The 23,965-nt window shown below is 30.9% G+C and overlaps 3 protein-coding genes across 6 annotated transcripts; 2 read left to right on the top strand and 1 right to left on the bottom strand.

Moving 5' to 3' along the window:
- The first annotated feature begins 211 nt into the window (after positions 1-211).
- On the top strand, positions 212-9,198 carry LOC105764704 (protein LEO1 homolog). The gene is made up of 12 exons (XM_012583402.2): positions 212-462; positions 1,292-1,638; positions 1,942-2,080; positions 2,191-2,376; positions 2,967-3,143; positions 3,439-3,570; positions 4,577-4,756; positions 4,850-4,981; positions 5,171-5,275; positions 5,357-5,617; positions 6,846-6,992; positions 8,856-9,198. The coding sequence occupies exons 1-11, from the start codon at positions 349-351 to the stop codon at positions 6,978-6,980; spliced, it is 1,908 nt and encodes a 635-aa protein (XP_012438856.1). The 5' UTR covers positions 212-348; the 3' UTR covers positions 6,981-6,992; positions 8,856-9,198.
- A 1,327-nt stretch (positions 9,199-10,525) lies between these two features.
- On the top strand, positions 10,526-14,789 carry LOC105764705 (flavonoid 3'-monooxygenase). Its single transcript, XM_012583403.2, has 3 exons — positions 10,526-11,060; positions 11,260-11,715; positions 13,917-14,789. The coding sequence occupies exons 1-3, from the start codon at positions 10,620-10,622 to the stop codon at positions 14,550-14,552; spliced, it is 1,533 nt and encodes a 510-aa protein (XP_012438857.1). The 5' UTR covers positions 10,526-10,619; the 3' UTR covers positions 14,553-14,789.
- Positions 14,790-16,719: 1,930 nt separating this feature from the next.
- LOC105764708 (nudix hydrolase 3) lies at positions 16,720-20,265 on the bottom strand. 4 transcript variants are annotated; one of them, XM_052624701.1, is made up of 6 exons: positions 20,133-20,265; positions 19,937-20,046; positions 19,183-19,362; positions 18,596-18,673; positions 17,924-18,020; positions 16,720-17,174 (listed from the first exon to the last, which is right to left on the bottom strand). In XM_052624701.1, exons 1-6 carry the CDS (start codon positions 20,208-20,210, stop codon positions 17,172-17,174), a joined length of 546 nt encoding a protein of 181 aa, XP_052480661.1. In that variant the 5' UTR covers positions 20,211-20,265; the 3' UTR covers positions 16,720-17,171. The 4 variants fall into 4 exon arrangements, with proteins under 4 accessions (XP_052480661.1, XP_052480660.1, XP_052480662.1 ...); XM_052624700.1 differs by having other exon boundaries at positions 19,937-20,051; positions 20,133-20,250; XM_052624702.1 differs by having other exon boundaries at positions 19,937-20,012; positions 20,133-20,241.
- Positions 20,266-23,965: the final 3,700 nt, after the last annotated feature.

Raw genomic sequence — 23,965 nt, forward strand, 5'->3', positions numbered from 1 at the left:
TAAGAAGATAAAAAAGTTTAGAGGCCCAACGGGTCAGGCGACCAAAATATTAGATTACGAACTGGGCCTTATCCAGTCCGATTCATGATCGATCGGATGGCACTCTAAAGAGGAAATCGATGACGTGGCAAAGATGCTGTGACCGGGAGTTAACATAAGCCGAAACCCAGGGGCTATAAAATGCCGCAGGCCCGCTTACGTATTTAGTTATGTACTACAAAAATAAAACCAAAAATAAAAAACGCAAAAATTGAACAAAAATAGTACTCTTAGTTCTTGCTTTCGAGCGTGAAAGAGCCAAGGAATTCATTCAATCGAAGGGCGAGAGAGAAGGAGAAAAGAAGAGCGATGGGAGAGGAGAAGCGACACGAGATGATGCAAAACCTCTTCGGCGATCAGTCGGAGGAAGATGAAGAGATCGATTCCGAACATGAATCAAATCCCCATCCTAATTACGCTTCTGTAATTCTTTTTACTTTCTTTAATCGTTAGGTTTTATTTTTTCTATCGTGCTTTTTTTTTAATTATTTTCTTTTTTCGAATGTTAATTGGACAGTAATTGTTTTTTTATTTAGGTTTCGCTACTAAGTGATTGATTTGGTTCGATGACTATTTTTAACTTAGAGGATGGGTTTACCCTATTGTTAATGCAATCTTTTTTAGATTGATTTTTTCTGGATAATGCCGAGCTTAGGCTTGAATAAGTTGATCATTGTTGTATTGTTGATTTAGGTTCATTTAATTTGCCAATTAATGTTTCGGAAATTGTGTATAGCTGCTCATTTGATCTTTTTCTTCTTCCAATTTGTGCCTCTTGATTATGGAATTTGTATTCCGAATACAAATGCGATTCTGAAATCATCTTATTAAGGGCCAAGTACGCTCAGTACAAGAACCTTGGAGGGGGATTTTGTTCTAAGTAAATTATAGTTTAGAATGTCATAATTTGATATTTTGCACCAGTTTTATTCCTCCCCTTTTCTTGGATGAAAAAGAAATGCAAGTTTCAGAATGGTTGATCTGTTGCCAAGATGTTTGCTGTTATTTAGAGTTACTCTCTGAGTTTAAATTATATACAAAAAAATTCAAGTCTAGAAAGGAATAAATTGGTGTTCTCACCGGTTGTGAGTTTCTCCTTTTCGTGGGGTCTGGAAAGACCTAAAATAGCCTCAGGGTATTTGATCCTAGTTTGCTTAGATAATTTCTGCTATTATGGAGTTCTCTACGTTTTTTGTGCGTGATTAGAAGTAGAATTGCTTGAAGTTAACTTGTTTAATGATTTTGCATATAGGATGAAGCTGAGGGTGCAATGGAGCCTGAGGGTGAAGGCGAAGGTGAAGCTGAAGTGGAGGGACATGGTGAGGCAGAAGTGGAGAGTGATGGTGACCTACGAGATTTAGAACCTGATCCTGGAGAAAGTGAGGGTGAAAGAGTACAAAGCTCCCAAGAAGTGGATATTGGGGATCAAAGGGAAGAAAGTGAGGCAAAAGAGACAGATAGTGATGAAAAAGAAGACTATGGTCAGAGGGTAGTGACTAGCCGGAGAAGGGAAGTAATTGAGAGTGGGTCAGAAAGGTCTGAGGAAAACCATTATCATGATAACGAAGATGAAGAGGTTGATCAAACTAGAAGCTTGAGGTAATTTGCTCTCTCCCTTACTCAGTCTCATGCTGTGCGTTCTTGCCTGTGTCTCCTTTTGTCTTTATTTGTTCAATTTTTATTATTACTCTCCTATATGTTGTTTGCCTATTAGGTGTGCAGTACTTGGTACTTTGACATTGTATTACATGTTCTCTAAAATGTAAATAGTATGTTTTTTTTTTTTGCTAAAACTGAAACAGAAAAAATTGATGCAAAACCTTATATAATAATGATTCCTTGGATGTACTATTGTCTTTAATGACCTGCACTTACTGTTCTACCAAATTGGCTTAATGGCAGTAAGTCACCAGAGGAGGAGAAGGATCCAGCTCACCTTTCACATTCAGCTGCTGAAATTCGTGATGTATTTGGTGCTTCTGATGAAGAAGAAGAAGAAGCAGAATATGCAGTTCGACATGATATGGAGCAAGAGGAAATTGTGAGTATCATGTGTCAAACGCAATATGGTTCTTCTTTTTTGCCTTTATATAAGTTCCAGTATGCCTGTGGTCATGTTAGAAGGATGATGTAAATTCTTTTGTCCCTTAGAGATCTCCTATGGAAGAGGAAGGGAGCTATGGGAAGAGTCCAAGACTTGAAGATATGGTGCATGATGAAGATGCTCGTTATGAGTCAGATGATGAGCATGTTGAGGTGAAACAAAAAGAGAAGCCAGTTGGTCCCCCGTTGGAGCTGGAGGTTCCATTTCGTCCTGCTCCAGCTCATCCAACCAAGGTTTATCTTCTTCCTATGCTCTCTCTTGAAAAAAATCTAACTTAGCATCATCTTAAGGATATCTTCTTATAGTTAGTGACATTTTAGAAATTGTTTCGTTATTCAATTGGATTTTTGGTACATTACGCCATTTTTATTTCAAATGGAAGCATCAGTTGAAGTGCGTTGGAGGTTTTGAGGGTCATTACTACTTTAAGGCTTTGCTTGGTAGAGTGGAAAGAAAATTGGAAGGATAGACAATTGAAAGAATAGAAACATATAAAGATGGAAAATAAAATTTTTCTTTCTATTGGTGTGCTTGGTAGGAAGGATGAAAAAATTGAAAGAAAAATTAATTTCCTTTCCATTCATTGTTCGGTAGAGTTGAAAAATTAGAGGAAAGAAAATGAAGCCTTTCAAAAATGCATAATTTTGAACTAACATACATCCATCTCTCATTTTCTGTCCTCTTATCATTCCAAATTTTTTATTATGCATTAGGATGTAAAATAGTCATCACTTTTATTTTCTTTCCTTACACTTTTCTTTTCAACCAAGCACATTCTAAGCGCTTGAGGCTAGACTTCATACTTCTGTCATTCTTTTTGCAGATGAACATGATCAAAGTTTCAAATATAATGGGCATTGACCCAAAACCATTTGATCCCAAGACATATGTTGAGGAGGATACATTTGTAACAGATGAGTCTGGCTCAAAAAAACGTATTAGGTTGGAGAACAATATTGTTCGTTGGAGGACCGTCAGAAAGAAAGATGGCACAACTTCAGTGAGTAAATTTCTGCCACCTCCCCCTTCTTTTTGGTGATTTGATTTGAGCATGCTGGAAAAGAATGGAGATCTATTTATTGCATGTATGTGCTGTAAGTTTGGGATGGTTACAAAGTTAATCAAAAACTGTGAGTAGGGTGATCGTTAGCCACCACTATAGTTAGATTCTTTTTTTTTCCTTAACTATATTTGTTGTTTTTATTTCGTTGTCAGAATTAATTTTATGGTCTGTTATCAATCTCTTAATTTCTTAACCAAGCAGGGTTTCTTATATTTCCTCTTGTTGTATGTAGTATGAAAGCAATGCTCGCTTTGTGAGATGGTCAGATGGTAGTTTACAGTTGTTAATTGGCAATGAAGTTCTTGACATATCTGTACAAGAGGCACAACATGATCAATCACACCTTTTTCTCCGACATGGGAAGGTGACTATTTCCTCCTATTTGATGTGGTTTTGTGAAGTGTAATATCTTCAATTCTTTTGCTCTTTTTTTTTTTTCTGACCAATGCTTCTGAGATGTGAAATGGATCAACAAAAGCTTCAAGGTCACGTGTATATTATTTACTTCATTTTCTGTTGTTTATCTCTGTTTTTTTCTGTCATAAACTAGGATAGAACTTAACAGAAAAAAAAATGGAAGTTCCTCATGGCTACTCGAGAGTGATCTGAATGTCAAGTCTATGCATCTAGTAATCCATAATATCATAATTGTCAAATTGAACTGTCATCTTATTACAGCTGCTGACCTAATATGCTAAACTGTTTGAAAGCCTCCTAGACTCTAGAGTTAAAGGTCCACTGATCATAAGGAATGATTTAAAAATGAAGTAAAAGAATGTGGCATATTGAAATGCCACAGCTATTTCTATCTGTACATTGTCTTGGACATGAAATCTATGGCTCCTGGTATCCTTTTTGACAATATCTCTGTTGTGTTAATTGGTATGTGAACTATTTTATATATATTGCTAATAGCTCAACATGAGCTTCTGTATTGAGGTTGAAATGCATATTTTTAGTTACATTCTGTGAATATGATATATGCGAGTATATTTTGTGTGTAAGTATTTTGTGGGGAAAAAGGGGAGTATGGAAGTTTTATAGTCAACTTCCACTATATGCTATTGCAGTTCCAGCCATCTTTGTGTAGGAAGCTTGCTTCAATTTTGGAATTGGTTTGGTAGGATAGGTCCAGTAGGAACAGAATTTGGCCTCAGAACCTTGATTTTGGGCTATTATCTGCTCATTCCATGCAGTCTATGGGGTTATTATTTGGTTTTAAGTATTACTCCTAAGGCTGGCTCTACCATGAAATCAATGTAACATTCTCATTTTTGTGGCTGTTGCTGTTTCTGTTATTATTATTGATCTTGTAACAATGCTTAAATTCAAACTGGACTTGGTAACTGCTTTAATTGTGGTAATTGCAGGGAATTCTTCAATCTCAAGGAAGGATTTTAAGTAAGATGAGATTTATGCCCTCATCATTGTCATCGAATTCTCATCGGCTGTTGACTGCTCTTGTTGATTCACATCATAAAAAAGTCTATAAGGTTAAGAATTGCATTACTGATGTTGATCCAGAAAGGGAGAAGGAGGAAAAGGAGAAGGTAATTAGTTGCTTATCTTACAATTCGGTGCAAGTTGTTTCTCAGTGACAGGAATTTTAAATGTTTTTTTCCCTTTTGTGTGTGATTTTGCAGGCTGAGAATCAAACAATCAGAGCTAATGTTCTTCTGAATCGTAAGAGGGAAAAGGTGAACCGAAAGTATACACAAACTGTAGAAAGAAAGCGTCAACTTTCAACTGGGTATCTGGAGGGTGCTCTTGATGAGGTCTAGAAATTACCTTTCATGTTATACATATTGGAATGTCTTATATTGATAATTATCAGCTGTTTTTTAATTTTGACTAAACCTGCAGCAATCTTCATTTCTTGAGCATGTGTAACTGTTCCTTTTAGATATCCTTAAATCATACTTTCTAAACTGAATAACACATGTTTTTCAAATTTATTTTATCAGGATGATGAAATGGATTATAATGATTCTCGTCGCTCTCGCCGCCGCTTTGAGGAAGACTTGGAAGTAGAAGCTCGGGCAGAAAAACGCATTATGAATGCCAAGAAGGTACTTTCACTCTTATTCCTAGGAAATTGTTTTTGTTGCAATTTGTTGACTGTATGTTTTTATTTTATTTGTGATTACCAGTCGCAGGGTTACAGGGATGTCCCTCGCAAGTCATCCGTATCAGATGTAAAATCATCTCGGCGGCCTATTAGTTTCTCTGAAAGTGACAGAGAGGAGTCTGAGTATGAAACTGAAGGGGAAGAAGATGAGAGGTCTGCACACAATAGGATTGAGGACGAGGAGCCAGAATATGAAGAATCGGAGGAAGAGGAAGAGGAAGAGCGCTATGAAGAGGCAGATGCGAACGCTAACAGAGCTTCAGAGGAGGAAGAGGAAGCTGAGGTAAGTATTTATTATTTTCTTCTCTTCAACAAGTTCTCCATGCTTTATATTTGAGCATAAAATTCATGTACCATATCTGAAAAGGATTTCAGATGCTTATCTTCAGTGCTGCATATGCAACACAAGTGATTTCTGTATGCCTTTGACATCTGTATTCTATGATTAAATGTTACCGATTAGACAGCTTCTCTAAATGAATGGCCGGTAAAGTTCAAGTAGCGTATACTTGCGTGAACTGTTGGGTCCACAATTCATTTTGCTGATTTTGTGATATTAAGATGTCCCTAATTGGTCTGATAGCTATACATTCTTCTACTCGCATATGCCATGCATTGAATTCGATATGGACAAAAAGGGGTTTGGCTTCCATCCATTACTTTTATGTCCATTTTTGTCCAATACAACTTTAATCACCATTTAAAGGTATGACTTTGACAATTCATAGATGGGTTCTACACATTTTAATGGTGCTGCTAAATGTATTGGAAAGTAATGGATGGGATCCCAACCCGCCAAAAAGAGGACATGGGTTGGATACTCAGAAAATTGAAAGAATATATGCTTTTGCATGCTATGAATCTAAACAGTTGGATTATGTTTTCTTACTGAATGACATAGTATCCTTCAAAAACAAGGTTTTTATTCAAGTTGTAAGACATGATGCTATTGGGGAAGTCTTTGGATTTATTAGAAAACATATGTGCTTGCATGGAAAGGCTTCTTCCTAGATATTAAAATTTGAGGTCTCTATGGCCCTTTACTACCACTATAAGCATTACAGTTACCATCTTGAGTGGAAGAGTGAAGTTTTTATTAGCATGTTCATTTAACATGGCTGCAAGTTTGGACTGTGCTGGGACATCTGAAATGGTTACTACGGGTGTCTAAGTTTGTTTGGTGATGTTTAAACGTCTGTGATTGGATTGAAAAATGGTGAAGATTGAAATGTGAACATTTAGATATCATCAATATCCCCAACGTGGAACATATATGCAGCAGAATATGATCAATAGAACTCGTCTTTTATCAGTATTAGATGATTCTTTGTATGTGTTGCTTTGGTTGGACCACACCTTCCCTCGATATTTTTATCTCTTTAGAGGAAATAATACCTTCTTTTTATGCAGAAGCATGGCTACTAATGACAAGTAAATCTGGAAATAATTTTCCCCATCGATTATATGGTGTTGTGAGTTTTATGAATTTTATTATCTTGATTATTTTGCAGGAGCCTAGGCAAAAAGTGAAGGAGTCTGTTGGCAGCAGTAAGCGCAAGGGAATCGAGTCGGATGAGGACTCACCTCCTAGAAAAGCTCCCACACATCGTCGCATGGCAGTTGTTTATGATAGTGATGAGGAATGAAACAAGATTACAGTAAGTTTCTCTCACCCCTCTTTCTGGACATATGCACTGACGCAAATGCGCACATAGATCTTTATGCGACTATTGGTAGGAATATTGATTTTTCAGCATGTATTAGGCTCTTTTTTTTTTCATTGTTTTTCTAAAGTGTTTTTGAAAATTAATGCTGAACATACAACTTTTGAAGTCAAAATTGCTTCTGAAAAGTGTGTTTTTGAACCCAAATATTTTTGTGTTTGGGGAAAACATTTTTGGAGTAAAATGACATTTTCAACCCTTATTTATAATCCAATGTATTTTATGTAATATTTATATTGAGTATACAATAATTTCCTATTGAAATTTATTTCAAATATATAATATTATATATTTAAATTTGTAATAGTTATATTTTAATGTTTAAAATATTGCTTATATATTCAAATTAAAATTTAGAAATAATTAATATAAATTGCTTAAAAGAATTTAAAATTTATATTTTATATATCAAAATATTAATAAAAGTTATAAAAATTATTTTTATATTCTTACTAAAATATCATAAAATTAACGAATTTAAACATTATTTAAATGCATATTTTTATTTTATTGCTTAAAATGAACATTTTATTTCTCGAAGTATTTTTTGACCGCAATGATGAACACTTACATAAGTTGGTAGTAAATTAAATTCATTTGATAATTTTAACGGTTCACATGATTTCTTTGAGCAGAGGGGAGCAAAAATTTTTTTTATGTTAAAACTATTTTCCCTTGTGTAAAAACATTAGATAACCGATCGACCCGTTCCTGCTTTGGTAGGAAAGATTTGTGGTTATTATTTGCATTGCACTGTGTGGTTGTCGCGCAACCTTGAAAAATGATTTTGGAAAGTGAATTAACTTTTTGAAAAAAAACTGATACATATAATTTTTTATTCTGGATGATTCTACATAAAAAAAATTGTTTGACAAATTTCACTAAAATCATTTTGTAAAAGTTGTTTTACTGAAAAAGATAACATAAATATTTTTGTTACAAAATATTATAGTAACATTTCTTTTTGACAATTGAAATTTATTTTATAATAAGACAATATTTAATAATAATTAATATCATTTATAAATTTAATAATAAAATGCTTGTTTAAAACTTAATTTAAATTATATATATTACATACATGAAAGTAGATAGTTATACATTAAAATTGAAAGGAATAAATAAAGTTGAGCATGATTTAAACATAATATTTATATTATTGAAATATTCATATTTTATGCTACAAAACATTTATTATTAAAATATTAATATATGTTTTTCAAGAATATATCAATAATAGTATTTAAAATTTAAAATTATTATCTGTTAAATTTTATTATTAAAACAAAAACATAATGTTAAATAATTTATTAAAATCTATTATTTATTTATAATATTATTAAATATAAATAGTTAAATATGTATGTTTACTAATCGAACATTACAATATTTAATATTAATATTTTAATTACTTTTGAAAATTAAAATAAAAATCTATTATTAATATAATCATATTAGACATGATTCAATTTAATTTTTACATCAAAATAAATTTACTTATAAATGAGCTCTTTCTTGAAAAATGATTTTCGCTTTTAAAAAAGGAGAATCAATTTACAAGGAAAACTGTTGAGCTGTTTTTTCATGAAACAAATGCAGAAAAATGCTGGAGGTATTTTTCATAAATTATTTTCGGTGAAACAACCTACTGGCTCTGAACTTACTAATGCCTTGCCGGGGCTAAAAAAATTTTCATTTCAAACAACTACGGGCTATGCTTATTTACTGTGATAATTAAATTGTTTCGAACATCAATTACTATAATTCTTAATCTTGATTGCAATTATGATTTCACAGGGGGAAATAATCGTATCCTCAAACAATGAACTATTGACACACAACTTTGGTGGCTGGAAAGGATGTTGGAGCTGAGCTTGCTGCTTACTTCACTGAGTTATATAACACTGCTGGAGACAACTTAAGGTTTAAATGTTAATTGTTATATATGACTTCCAAATTAAGTTGAGCTCAGAAAAGTAATTGCTCTAGAATTTGAGGAAAAGAATTGCAGGCAAGTTATTATTTTTCTGTCCCATAATGTGAAAACTTGGTGTTATAGACTCTTACTACTAACATGTTTGAGGTTTGCCTTAAACTAAACTTGAAGGTTGACATAATCTAAAGGCCCTTTCTGGAAGTATATCACTAGAAGTTTCTTCTTTCGGCATCTATAACAAAAGACAGAAAGCTCACCGGCCTTAACAGATTAGCATCATCCTTTAGATTTGAAAATGCCGGAAACAATGTCAACGTGAAAAATTATTAAAAATGCTATTTAAAATTTTTATAAACCTAACAAAGATTGTAAATGCATAATTACAAAGATTCAACTTGGTTTGACATGGTAATGGTTGACGAAAGAAGCCAATAAAAATGAAGAGCTTGCCCGTCAGTGTTGGGTTTGTATGAATTTTTCTAAGGGTTAAAATATATTTTAGCTTTTGTATTCTTCGCATTTAGAATTTATAATTGTAAGTTTATTTTAGTTGATAATTTAGAAAAGTTTTTTACTTATTTAAATGTTGAAAAATAATATTATTTTTCATTATTTAAATAATTTTAAAAAAATATTTAAATTTATCACCTAAAAATTTTTCAGTTATAAATTTGATTTATTAAATTATATTGTAGATAATATACTTTCGCAAGATAATGATCTCATGTTCAAGCTTTAGTAAATATCTCTAAATTATACCACAATTATTATAGGAAAAGAAAGTATGTCCAGAGAGATTTTAATGGTCCCCCTCATTTAGGATCCAAATTTATGGAATACTAAAGCTTCAGTATACTTTTTGGAGGTAGTCAATTTAGTTGTGAATAGGGATACAAATTTTAGTAATTTTTTTACATTTTATATTGTTTTTGTAATTTTATAATTTTTGTATTTTTAATATATTTTATAATTTTTTGTAATTTTTATAGAAAATTAAGAATTTTCAACTGTGTAATGTGGCAGTATATGATTGGTTGGATATCTCAACCATTAGTTTTTTGACGTGCAAAGAGAATTTTAAGGACTAAACTAAAAAATAAATACTTGACGGACTAAAAATGTGGGTTAAACCTAAAAATAATAATACCAAACAGTTTTGGAAAATTTTCAGTCCATTCAATTCACCTACTTTAGGGCTTTTGGATCTTACAAGTAAAAAAAATCTTTTTTAGTTAAGATTCAATGAGTCGAATTAAATGCAAGTACGGAGCTAAAATCATATTATAGCGATAAAATTAGTAAATACCTCTCTAATGCATAAGAGTGGCCTTGAATGATGAATCGTGTGTTTTAGCTTCCGTTCTCGCCTGTGAAACAATGGTTCTCCATATTTAGTGTTACCTACCAGCCTCACGTGCTCACCGATCGCATCCCCCAACCCACGTTTTCAAACCATAGCTAACTTATTGTTATCCAATCAATAAAGCTCCCTTCGATAATTCTCTCCTCACATTTAACTTTACATTATTATTATTATTATTATAGAATTATTATTTTCCTGTTAATTTATATAAATACTCTCCGCTCTTCTTCTTCTTCACCACTTCCAACTTCAACAAACATCCATGGCCTCCTTTGTTCTATATTCTATTCTCTCCGCCGTTTTCCTCTATTTCGTTTTCATTACCTCGAGGAAGCGCCGCCGTCTGCCTCTCCCTCCTGGTCCTAAACCATGGCCCATCATTGGCAACTTGCCACATATGAGCCCTGTGCCTCACCAAGGTTTAGCCGCCATGGCCAAAGTCTACGGCCCTCTCATGCACCTCAGGTTGGGGTTCGTGGATGTTGTGGTGGCAGCGTCCGCCTCCATGGCGGCTCAATTCTTGAAAGTCCATGACTCTAACTTCTCCAGCCGCCCACCGAATGCCGGCGCCAAGTATGTGGCTTACAACTATCAGGACCTTGTGTTTGCGCCGTACGGACCGAGGTGGCGGCTGCTACGTAAAATCAGCTCCCTTCATCTCTTCTCCGGCAAGGCTTTGGACGACTTTAGACAGATTCGCGAGGTTTATTTCATTACTCTATAGTATTTTATCATTATTATTGTCTCTAAACTATACTTCAATTTTATCATTATCATAGATCTTAAGGCGCCCCCCCCCCCCGGTTATTTAAGATCCGAATTTAGGGAATACTATAAAGCTTCACTATACTTTAAGGATGTGAATAGGGTTTAATTAAACCATGGATATGATTTGCAAACAGGAGGAGATAAGAGTGTTGGTACGAGCTTTGGCAAGCGCTAAAACAAAGGTGAATTTAGGGCAACTTTTGAACGTATGCACAGTGAATGCCCTGGGGCAAGTGATGATGGGGAAAAGGGTGTTCGGAGACGGCAGTGGAGGCTCCGATCCAGAAGCGGATGAGTTCAAGTCGATGGTGGTGGAGCTGATGCAGTTAGCCGGGGTTTTCAACATCGGCGACTTCATTCCGGCGCTTGAATGGCTGGACCTGCAAGGGGTGCAAGCTAAAATGAAGAAACTCCATAACAGATTCGATAGGTTCTTGAGTGCCATTCTTGAAGAACACAAAACCAAAGCTCGACAAAGTAATGGGCAAGTGAAACACAAGGATTTTTTAAGTACGTTGATTTCATTGGAGAATGTTGATGGCGCTGAAGGTGGAAAGCTCTCCGACACTGAGATCAAAGCATTACTTTTGGTACTCTTTCCACTTTCCACTTTCCAATCCTTTTCTTTCATAATGATTTATTTATTTAGTTAGTTTCAGATATTCTACATTTATATAAATTTCAAAATATTAATTTTAATTACTTTTTTTATATCATATAATAAATCTAATATTATACTATCCCCAATACTTTATATTAATAAATATATATTATATAAATTTTATAACTGTTTATTTTACTATAATTTATATCTTATAATACTCATTATTATAATTATATCTTTATTTTGTTGATGCAAAATATATCATATGTTATACTTTACTTTTCTCTGCCAAAAGACCCTTATTTTAAGGCACTATTAAATATTAATTTAAATATATATTTTATATAAAAATAAAAAATACATGAGATTTAAATCCAAGATATAAAACTTACCCTTCCTAACTTTATCATTTAGACTAAAGTAATATTTGATTTTATGTTAATTCTTAATAAATATATTGTATAATTATTTTCACTCATATGAACATATAAGTATAACAAAATCTAATTGTATTTTAAATGTTTTTATTATGTAATATAACACCACAACGTGCAGAGGCCAACTAAAGTTTTTAAAATTGTAATTATACCCTTAATTTTAAAAATAATTAGGCCCTCTAATATTTAAAAAATATTATTAAACTCTTGAAAACTTTTAAAATTTCAATTACTCTTCAATTTTTTAATCTCATAAAACCTCTAAATATTTTTAAAAATGTTAATTAGATTTATCAAAATTTTTAAAAATTCTCACTAAATTTTAAAGTTATCTGCCACTAGCAAAGTGGATGGTAGAAGCAACACTTGTTTAATTACTACTAGACTCTGAAATAATTAATGTGATTTTTTGCTTGCTTATTAAATGATGTCATGCGTCATTTCTATAATTTGTCGGCACTACGAACATTAAATTATGTTGGGAACTCTCTTTCAATGGCATCTGCTTTCAATTCATTAAGAAAGAGATTCCCTTTGTCTAGATAGTGACTAAATATTATGTAAAAAATATTTTTATAAATTTATATATATTGAAGTTTTAGAATTAAAAGTTTAAGAATATGAAATTTTAAGTTTAAATTCTATTAATTTTATATACAAATATAAAAAATAAAAAAAATTCTATAATTAACGTAATTTATTTCATAAAAATATATTTTTAAAAATTATTTCTTAGTTGAGTTGGTGTTGCCTCATAATAAATTTATTATTGGATAAAACCTAATTGCAATATTATAATATAAAAATCAATATACAAATTTATTATTAAAATATTATATATAATATAACATGTATCTTAGCTTTAGGCTACCCGCAAGTTGGGGGTCCTCACATAATTCAAATTAGATTTCGTCATAGCTACTATTTGAGCTAAAAGTTTATACAAAGTGTAAACGAGGTTGTTGTATAATTGAAATTTTGTGAATTTTGATGTTTTAAATTTAAATTTAAGACTTAATATTTTGTATTTAGGTAGTTTATTATTTTATTTTATAAGTGTCTTAAAAGTTGTTATATATTTTATTATATCTTTATAGGATATTTTTAATTTTTTGTTTTATTTGTAGAGTCTAAAACTTAACTGATAATATACTAAATATTTTCTCTAAATTTAATTATTTATGAATTTATTGTGAATTAAAATTATTTCTATATAAGAAGATAAAAATTCCTAATAATAATTTTTTTATGTTTTAAATAGAATAATTTTTGTGAATAGTATCTAATTGACTCATGATACTATCTTAATTAGTAATTTAAATATAATATAGATTAAATAAAATTTATTTAATTTTTATAAAATATTAAAATATTTTATTTAAAAAGTAAAATGAGCTTACTGTTGGGTTGGGTTTGAATAATATGAATTTTTATAATCAACTCCAACAGTGATACAATTCGAATTATAATAATAAAATAATAATAATAATTTAGTATTGTTTTTATTTTTAAATATTCAAAAAATTATTATTTAAAAATTATTATTGGTTATTTTTAGAAAAAACTTTTAAGTAAAATAACATTTTTTCAGTACAAACAAATTAGTTCCACGCAAATACCACAACCAAACAATTTCAATTTCTACTACTCGAAACCCAGGACGTCGACGACGAATACCTTATAACAATATGGGTTGAAGTATATTAATTAACTTTGATATTACTAACTTGTTTGGACATGATTATTGCAGAACATGTTCACAGCAGGAACTGATACATCTTCAAGCACAGTTGAGTGGGCAATGGCTGAGCTAATTCGGCATCCCAACATCATGGCTCAAGTTCGTAAAGAATTGGACTCAGTCGTTGGTCGAGACCGCCTCGTCTCCGACTTGGACTTGCCCAATCTAACCTACTTCCAAGCCGTCATCAAAGAAACCTTCCGCATCCACCCATCCACCCCGCTCTCCCTCCCTCGTATGGCCTCCGACAGCTGCGACATCAACGGCTACCACATCCCCAAGGGCGCCACCCTCTTGGTCAACGTATGGGCCATTTCTCGAGACCCTAACGAGTGGAACAACCCGCTTGAGTTTCGGCCCGAGAGGTTCTTGCCCGGCGGCGAAAGGCCGAACGCTGATGTTAGGGGCAATGATTTTGAGGTCATACCGTTCGGCGCCGGGCGTAGAATCTGTGCCGGAATGAGCTTGGGATTGCGCATGGTTCAACTATTGACAGCGACGTTAGCGCATGCTTTCGAGTGGGAGTTGGCTGATGGATTAATGCCTGAGAAGCTGGACATGGAGGAAGCTTATGGGTTGACTTTACAACGTGCGGCGCCATTGATGGTGCATCCAAGGCCAAGGTTATCAAAGCATGCTTATTGAAAACGTTGTCGTTTCATGGTGAGGAGGACTTAAGGGTATTCAAACTTTGGTTAAAACCGAATTAATCGATTAAATCGATCTTATTTAGTTAATCAGTCGGTGGTTGAACTTAGTTGTGTCGAAGGTCGGTTAATGGCTTTTTGAAATTTAGTTTATTGGTTAATTCGATTCGAAATCGAATAATTAACCGAATTAATCGAACTTAATAATTAATATTATGTATTAATTTAAGACTTATGTAGTGTTTTTATTATGTAGTTTTTCAAGTCATAAAATTTTGGTTAATTCGGTTAACTTTTAAGATCAATAAATATATTTCACTTAATTTCAATATATATATTTGATATGTTTTATACTTCTTTTAACCAAAAGACAAAAATATATACATTTCGATTTATTCAGTTAATCGACTGAATCAACCGAAATATTTTGGTTCATTTAATTTATTTTAAAAAAATTGATTTGATTAACGGTTAATGAATTATACAGTTCGATTAATTCGATTAATGCTAGTTCGATTCGATTAATAATCGAACCGATCGTTTGAACACCCCTACGACTCGTTCTTTTTTATTTAAAGAAACCTTAAATGAATCACCTCACCCCAAAACTTCAAGTTTTGTTTATGAAGGTTTTATAATAAACATCCATTTGTTTCACTGGAAATGATTTCCTGAAAATGTTTTTTGCATTCTCTTGTGTTTGTTTCGTATAAAATAGTTTGGTTAGCAGAAAATGACGTACAAGTCAATAAAAATAAGCCATTTTTCTTGTAAATATATCGAATCATATAATAAATTATTAATATAATTTATTATTTTTAATATATTAATTAAATTTTCATTTTATTTTAATAATAAATTTTTAAAATAAATTTAGATAATATTATTCATATATTATTGAAAAATATTCAATATAAATATTTCAATAATAAATATTTATTATAATTATAAATATATTAATAATAAATATTTTGTAGTATAAATTTTAAAATATGCCATAAGTCTATGTACACCTCATAAATTTGAAATTCAGTTCATGTACTTTTATTTTAAGAATTTAATCTCTCTACTTTTGGATTTAAAAATCAAGTCCAATTATTAATATTGTTATTTTTTTGTTAATTTTATTGATGTCACATTTTAAATAAAAATACTTGATATTCAGTATAACTAAAAATAATGTTATAATGAACATGAATTTAACAAAATATTTTAATAATGCAAACAACTGAACCTTAATTTTAATATCTAAAAAGTAAGACTAGCTCGAAATAAAAGTATGTGGACTAAATTTTAAATTCTGAATAGTACAAGAATTTGTGACATATTTTAATTATATAATATGAATATTTATTTAAATAATTCTTAGCTTTATTTAAAATATGAGTATTTATTTTAAATTTTATTTATTGAGTTATGTTTTTAATTAGTCAAATTTAATCCTAGCTTTCTCTATGGACATTTTTATAATTGTTTTTTAGTTTGAGTTATGCAAATCGATTGTGCTTTTGAATTTGTTTTTGTTTTTCTATAAAGAATCAACTTGTTTTTCTATCCACGCTATCCTCCACACGCTGTCCGCCAATTAACTTTTTGTTTTTATTTTTCTATATATTGTTATATCGTATGGAGGACAGCGTCGATATCGAGTAACCATCTCGCTATAAATGTGTTTTGACTGATAAGCGCGGCCTGCCAACTACCAAAATGGCGGATCAGCTTTTCTGTCTTTTTCCTTCAATAATTTTTATTTTATTATTCATTAAAGATAGAGAAAGTTCAATTGTTTGTTGTATTTTATACTAGTGCTCCGTTTATTTGCCATTAAAATATTTTTTAGAAAATAATTTTTGAAAAATAATTTATTCTTTTTAGAAATGATTTATTATTTTGGTGTTTGAATGAATCTGTAAAATATTTTTATTATTTGACAGATTTTTAAAAATATTTCATAAAAGCTATTTTAAATTAAACATATTATATTTAAAAATTTATTATCTTTTCATTGTTTAATTGATTTTATTATATATATATTAATAAATTTATATTTTAAATTATTTTTACATATATTACAATGATTTATTAGATATATATATAATAAGACTTTTGTTTGTTTCACTTAAAGACACAAATATGATATAACACACTCATTTGATATGAATATGTTTGGATCATAGAGGAATTTTGTATACACTATCAATCAATTAATTACAACTTGTTTAACATCCATCCATAAAATGTTAGGAAATTTCTTTTCTTGATTACATATAATAAGCTTAAACTTCTTTAAAATAGATGTGAACTCAAAAGGTCAAAATTGAAGATTATGGGGGATGCAAAGCACACAAACTACAAAAACCAACCAAATAGCTTTAACCATTGATTTTCTAACACACTTGGACAAGGTTTTGTTACCCAGGGACGTAAGGTTCAAAGAGTGTTTTCCAAGGATTTGGATCATACTGCATTACATCAGCCACTCGTTCAAACTCCTCTTAGAACTTTAATGCTGAACTTGTCTATCACTCGACCAAGGTCATGAGATACCACAAACGGATCCTCTATGCAGATTAAATGACGATCATTGCCAATTCTTCTTGTCCAGTCTTTTTCTCCCTTACTGCACAAATGGAGTCATCAAGTTAAAAACGTTTTTGTTTTGTAGAATTCATTTATTTTATCCCCACCTACAACTATTTAGTCCTCGGTTTATGCAAAACCAAATATAGCATCTAAACCAAATATAGCATCTATTGATCATTTGCAAATTGCAAGCCATTCTAAAAGAGTGCACTCATGTTTCTCCCTGCTCAGAACTTACTACAGTAAATGGGATCTGTTAATAAAATAATTCATTCACCACAAGATGCAACTAATACCCAAAGAAGGTATTTAAAACGAAACCAGATACATGCATCGTAACTTGTACTTATAAGTTCAGAAACCATGAAAACATTTTCTAAACCATGGAAACATCAGAATAATACATGCAGAGAAGTTTTTTCAACAGGGCTTAAGATCTAGTTGAATTCCACTTGTTCATTCGGTACAAGCAATGTTTAAACTTGAGATGATAAAGCATACCTACACCAGATGTTTCACTGTAGTCAACTTTGTCACTACTGTAGACAGGTTTGGAATATCAAGAAAATTAATCCATACTCCACCAGAAAACCAGTAGAAAACAAAATCCATGAAAATTTGAATCATAATTCCGACTGTTATTGACTATTGTTCATCTCAAAAATTTTTGGACAATGAAAGTACTTTGATATGGAAAACAAATACAGAATTTTGCTTATTATATATAATCAAATAACATTGAATGGGTTGAAATTTTCAACTGAGAATAATTATTAACTTCCTTACCTGAAGTGTAAAGGCTTCTCGAGGAATTGGCTCTAGAGTTGTTACTAGGTATACATCGCTGTATTCATTATTGATGAACTTTCCATTGTTTGTGACACTGCAATCAAATGTAAACAGAATATGTTAAGTCAAAATGGAACTAAAAGCATCACAAAACCACTTAAGCATCTCAACAATATTGAGATTCATCAATTAAACAAAAATTCCAAGAAACTAAACATGGAATAATAATAGTAATAATGATAAATTGAAAGTGATGCAGGACCTAGGTGAAATCTTAATGTCTAGATGGTCTTATCATTGCATAAGATTGATGCAGCATACCTCAGAAAAACAATAAATCAAAACACTCTTCTCTAAGAAAAAGGAAGTCAATACAACTATGAACTTACAATGAAAAATATAACACCATTTTTCAGAGTAAATTTATGCCAAATGCTAATTGTTTATTGAAAATATTGAACCCTGATGAACACAAAACAGACTTGAATTTAGTAAGACGGCACTAGCATCAGAAATTAATGCACCAATGGTTCTAGCAAAGCAACAAAACCAGAGAAAATGTTGCCAAAATCACCAAAAAAGCATCATAGCCATCTGATCAGCTGCACCAATTACATTCCAAGAAGAGAGTAAATTACACTAAAACAAAAGAAGATCTTATCAACTAACCACTCTTCAAGAAAAACGAATATCAACTCAAATGCATCCTTTGGGAGGATCACCCCTAGTTCTTCTTGAAGCTCCCTCCTGAACAAATAAGATATTTAGCAAGCATTGTGTTTTAACACTAGATCAACCAAAAAGGGATAAGTTTCTAACAATAATATGTTCACCAAGTAATAGACGATGGAAAAAATGGGCCAACAAGGTAAAAAGAAAATCAATGGATGCTGATCTCCAAAGAATTTCTTGTGTTGAAAGTTACTACAAAGGAATGGACAATAAGATATTTAAATAAAGAAAGAAAAGAAAAAAAAGACTCAGATGTCTTCACTCCTTCCGAACAAAAAGGTTTCTTGGCCATCTAGAAACCACTAGGTTTACCATCAGTTAGGAAACTATCAATTAGATATTTAAAAGAAATGTATTAACCAAATCTAGCAAGTATATAGAACAACAGAAAGTAGCAATGATAAACAAGAACATGGGGAGAATATCTGTGCACGGCACACATAGAAAGATTAAAGACCGAACAGTTTTTCAAATGCCCTATGAAAGAAGCAGCACTGAAGACTTGTGAAATTGGATTCACTTACTGTGCTGTTATTAGCGATGAGTCACCAGCAGATATATGGCCAGCACTGGAGATATCCCACAACCCTGGCCACGAGTCCTTGCAGTCTGCACGTTTTTGGAGAAGTAATTCTTGTGTACTCTCAGCAAAAATCCAAACATGGACTGCTTTATGGTAATCCCCATCTCGATGGACATCTCCCCTGCAAAGAGATCACAATGAGTTACATATCAAGAAACTACCATTATAGAGAAACGCCAGAACAGAAATCATAAGCAACCTCTAGCACACAATAATACTCAAAATGAAATATTTTATATCAAATGTATGCCTCCCTAGCTCTAGCTTGCAAGTTTTCAATTCCCAGTTCCAATTTCAAGGAGCATAAGCAACCTCCCCCCCGCCCCTCCCCACACACACTTGAAAACTTTCAGTTCTATAATCCAGATTGAGTACCAAAAAAATTAGGGGTTCATTGAAAGAAATTACAAACCAAATCAACAAATTAAGCTATTACTACCATTTGCAAGGAACCAGCTTAACTAATCTCAAAGGTTCTAACAAACCCAATTTACAGAAGCTGCAAATAACAAGTATAGCTTAAATTAAGTTGTCCTATAATTTTCCAATTTGATAACTGCAAAAACATGATTTCTGCAAAGAGTAAGCAACAGACAGTATAGAAAATAAATAAAAGAGCCGGTTGTAAAGTAATCCTTTATGTTGAAAGATCAAAAACAGATAATCCAGAAATGGACAAGAATGAAGGGACGTGCCTGGGCTTGGAAACGCCGGTTTTTTTACCGGTTTTAGTGAGAACGTCGAGATACTCTACTTGTTCAATGTAAGGCTCTGCCATTGTTTCTTTCGATGAATCAGACTTTGTCTTCGCTGACGAATTTGGTAAATGTCTTACAGAAATTTGGTAAAATAAAAGATGAAGAACGGAAGAAGTAGCAGGAGGAAAGTTACCTGGAAGAAGAAGGAATATGGTGAGAGGGGAGGAAGATTTTCCGAAAAATGTCTTGCAGAAATAAAATTGTAAGACATTTTTCCTATAACCCATTCATTTTAACCGCGTCTTGCAAAACATTTTCTAAATGTAAAATATTTTCAAGCTTCCGAACACCGTAAAATCAGGAAAATATTTTCCTGCCTAAATTATTTTATTCTAATTCTTTTAGAATATAAATAAAATTAAAGTACAAAGTGTATCATCTCCACACTCTCAATATGTGAATAATATTAATTGGGGACACATATTAGAAATTTCCGAAATAGATAAAATAAAATTATTGATATTAATGAAAAAGATTATCGAATATTATAAGAAATAAGAAAAACTTTTCAATTTAGGAAAATTAATTTAAGAAATAGATTAAATTGTAAAAATATAAGACGCGTTGGGTATAATGCAAAAATTAGCAATAAGAAAAAATTGAATTTGATGCATTGGAAAAAGAGGAAGGATTTGGAGAGTAATTTGACCATGAAAAAAATAAATAAAAGAGTGGATGAGATTGAGAGTGAATAGAAGCCTGCATGATGATGTGATTTTTGCTTAATTAAATAGCATTAGGAAATCTATAATAAAGAAAAGATGATAAATAATTTTTGTATGGAAAGATGTAGAAAAAGAAATAAAAGTAATTTTTTTCGATGTCATTAAAAGTCGGGTCGTTTCAATGTAGTCGCGACAAGTTTTCGATGGTTTGGATCTTTAAATTTTGACCCCTAAACTATCTTTGACCACCTTGAGAGCATTTGTAAACTCGTGTTAAGCTAGGATAAGTGTATAAATCATATTTTAAATGTATTATGAGCCTAATATTATGAATAAAAATATTCAATCAATTTAGAGTGGTCGTAGTTGTTTTGATAACGAATGTAACATCTCGATATCTTGACCCGATATTGGGTCGAGTAAGGGGTGTTACAATAAGTTTCTATACTCTTCTTTGATTTGGAATTTAACTCTTTTACTTTTCATATTTTAAAATTTAAGTTCGATTATTAAAGTTGTTAAAATTATTTTTAAATTTAGGATCATCATCCGAGGGTTATTTTTTAGTTGCATGTCTGCCAAATGAGTTCTTTTTTTTCAGAATATTACACCAATAAATTTAACAAGAAAAATTAAAATTAAAATATAAAATTTAAAAAGTAAATGACTAAACTTCTAAAAGTAAAAATGATTTGATTTTAGAAAACCAATCATTTGAGAGGAAAATAGTTTTTATTTATTTATTTAAATTTTATAAAATTCTCCAAAAAGAGTATTACTAAGAGGCGAAGGACCTATTCCAAATATCAAAGGTAAAACAGCGATCCTCTAAAATATTTTCAATTCATATTAATTTAGACCTTACAGGGCTCTTTTATTTTATGATAATAATGCTCTTATTTGGCATGGTAAGAAAAACTTTGACCCTTCCTACTGGGTTCTCCTAGCATAACAAATTCGATGAAAATGTACCAAAATAAATAAGGATAAAAAGCATTTACTTTTCATATCACCTTCCATTGCTGAAAGGTAAGACTCTTTATTTGAGAAACATTCATGGAAGAGTAATTAATTAATTGGTTGTTGTAATTATTGGAGTTAATGCTTTAGAATTTTGTTGCAACCTAAAATTCTACAATTAATCATTAACTAAATTACCGTTAAATTCCACCGAAAATGTATCGTTGACCGGGTGATTAAAAAATGAAGCTTAGAACATCTACCATCACAATTTTGGTTCAGATCTGAAGTACACGTGGCAATAATTATTGTGCCGCTTGTCAATTTTGGTCAAATTGAACACTAATATAAAAAACTTACTCTTTCTTTTTTTAACTTTATAATGTGGTTTTTACTTTTTTACATAATTTTACACTGAAATAAATTTAGAAAATATTCACTCTTCATGTTTTTTTCTTAATAAAATGTTTAAAATTATTCATAATTATTTTCAATCCTAAACTCGTTTTAGTGTGTTCGAGTTCATGTCATTTTTCACCGACAATAATGTCAATACCAACTGCGTTAAAATTTAATTAGTAATATTTGATCACAAGACACTTTTCTCAACCTTATCATTTAAAAAAAACTTTATTTTTTCTCATACAAAATTTTTATAAATATATTCTTTTACCTATATCGTGGGTGTAACATAATCTATTATTACTTAAATTTATGATGAAAATTGACTTTTGGCCTCCTGTAAAATTTAATTTTCTTTTGTTTTTCTTCTTAATTTTGTGAGGTTAATTATTTCTATCACTTTTACATTAGTTATTAAATACCTTTTTAAGTGTATATAATATTATGTTTTTAATATGAATTAGGTTTTAATTATTTTAATCATATTATAAATTTTAAATAATATTGAACATTTTAAATGCAACATTAATAATGAAATTTAAATATTAAAGTTTTTATTTGGTTAGATGGAAATTACAGATTACTAATAATATCAATACAAAAATAATTACTTTATACACTATCATTTAAATAAAAAAACTCTACAAGCAAATTTAAGATATTATATATCTTTTTGCTATCTTTTATTTTATAAGAACATGTGACTATTTTAATATCACTTAGTTATACAATAATTACCCTTAATACAATATTTAATATTATCAGATTAAGTTATTTGTTGTGAGTAAGTCAAGTTTAGTAAAAAATAAATTAAGGTAAACTATATAAATAGTCACTTAATTATAAAAAAATTCATTTTAAGTACTTAAAATAAAAGGTTTGCAATTTAAGCACCCATGTTATATGGTTCGGTCATTTTGGTCACTCCTGTTAAAATCACAAACGACAAGTTGATGTGGCAGTTAAAAATGGTATAATGACATATTTAGCCCTTAACTTTTACAAATAACCTCAATTTAATCCTAATTCTAAAAAATTTTAAAAATATAAAAATACATAAATATTTTTAAAGAATATAATAATAAATTTAAAATTTATATTAATATTTATATTAAATAAAATAAAAACCCTCCCCTCCTCTCCCTTCTAGACCTCTCCCATCCCTAATCATCATCGTCGAACTCAATCCTTGTGTGGTCCTTGAACTTCAATGTCATATTCAAGGCACCCCTTTCTCTCGTCATTTAAAGGTAGACTTGATTATGGGTCGGCCACTCACTCAGACCCGAAGGTCTACTCAAAAAGTGTGAGGGTTCGGACAAAAATATAAGCCGAAAAAATAGGCTTGTACTAAAAAGAAGGCCCTTTTTCTAAACGGGCCAAGCCTCGGGCAATGTTTTTTGGCCTGGGCCCTGCCCGAATTAGCCTAAACTTTTTTCTGGTACTATTTGTTGTCCTTTTGCTATTATATTGCTACTATTTTGTTGTTATTATTTGGGTATTGTATAATTGTTGTTTTATTATTAATTTTGCTACTATTGTAGAGGCTTTTTTCTTATTAAGTTGCAACTATTTAGTGTTATTTAAGCATAAAGACTTTTTTAATATATTTTTAATTTGTTGAGAAATATTTATTTTAATATTTTTAGTATATTTGATGCATTATATTTTTTAAATTTATTTTTATATAAAAAAATACGGGCGACCGGGTCAGGCTCGGGTTTAGTATTTTTAATCTGGGCCGAGCTTAGACAAAATTTTAGTCCCATTTTTAGGATAAGTCAAGCCCAGAAAATGATTCTAAAATTTTATATCGATTTGACTCAAACCCGGCTTGACCCAATCTATGATTAGTTATACTTAAATATATGCCTTATTTGTTTTTTAAATTGACCAAAATTTAAACTTTTAGGAGCTTTAATAGTCAATTACCAGATAA

Source organism: Gossypium raimondii, chromosome 12 (genome assembly GCF_025698545.1).
Source record: "Gossypium raimondii isolate GPD5lz chromosome 12, ASM2569854v1, whole genome shotgun sequence".
In the NCBI taxonomy this organism is placed as follows: Eukaryota; Viridiplantae; Streptophyta; class Magnoliopsida; order Malvales; family Malvaceae; genus Gossypium; species Gossypium raimondii.

What these genes read in the sequence shown, in the direction of transcription:
- LOC105764704 (XM_012583402.2), top strand. Translation starts at nt 349, where the DNA reads ATGGGAGAGGAGAAGCGACACGAGATGATGCAAAACCTCTTCGGCGAT. An exon ending in CTCCAGCTCATCCAACCAAG is followed by an intron (nt 2,377 to 2,966) that starts GTTTATCTTCTT and finishes TTCTTTTTGCAG; the next exon opens with ATGAACATGATCAAAGTTTC. An exon ending in AGGAGGAAGAGGAAGCTGAG is followed by an intron (nt 5,618 to 6,845) that starts GTAAGTATTTAT and finishes ATTATTTTGCAG; the next exon opens with GAGCCTAGGCAAAAAGTGAA.
- LOC105764705 (XM_012583403.2), top strand. Translation starts at nt 10,620, where the DNA reads ATGGCCTCCTTTGTTCTATATTCTATTCTCTCCGCCGTTTTCCTCTAT. An exon ending in ACTTTAGACAGATTCGCGAG is followed by an intron (nt 11,061 to 11,259) that starts GTTTATTTCATT and finishes ATTTGCAAACAG; the next exon opens with GAGGAGATAAGAGTGTTGGT. An exon ending in AGATCAAAGCATTACTTTTG is followed by an intron (nt 11,716 to 13,916) that starts GTACTCTTTCCA and finishes TGATTATTGCAG; the next exon opens with AACATGTTCACAGCAGGAAC.
- LOC105764708 (XM_012583408.2), bottom strand. Translation starts at nt 20,226, where the DNA reads ATGGGTTATAGGAAAAATGTCTTACAATTTTATTTCTGCAAGACATTT. An exon ending in TCATCGCTAATAACAGCACA is followed by an intron (nt 18,674 to 19,182) that starts GTAAGTGAATCC and finishes TTATTTGTTCAG; the next exon opens with GAGGGAGCTTCAAGAAGAAC. An exon ending in TTCGTTTTTCTTGAAGAGTG is followed by an intron (nt 18,021 to 18,595) that starts GTTAGTTGATAA and finishes ATTTGATTGCAG; the next exon opens with TGTCACAAACAATGGAAAGT.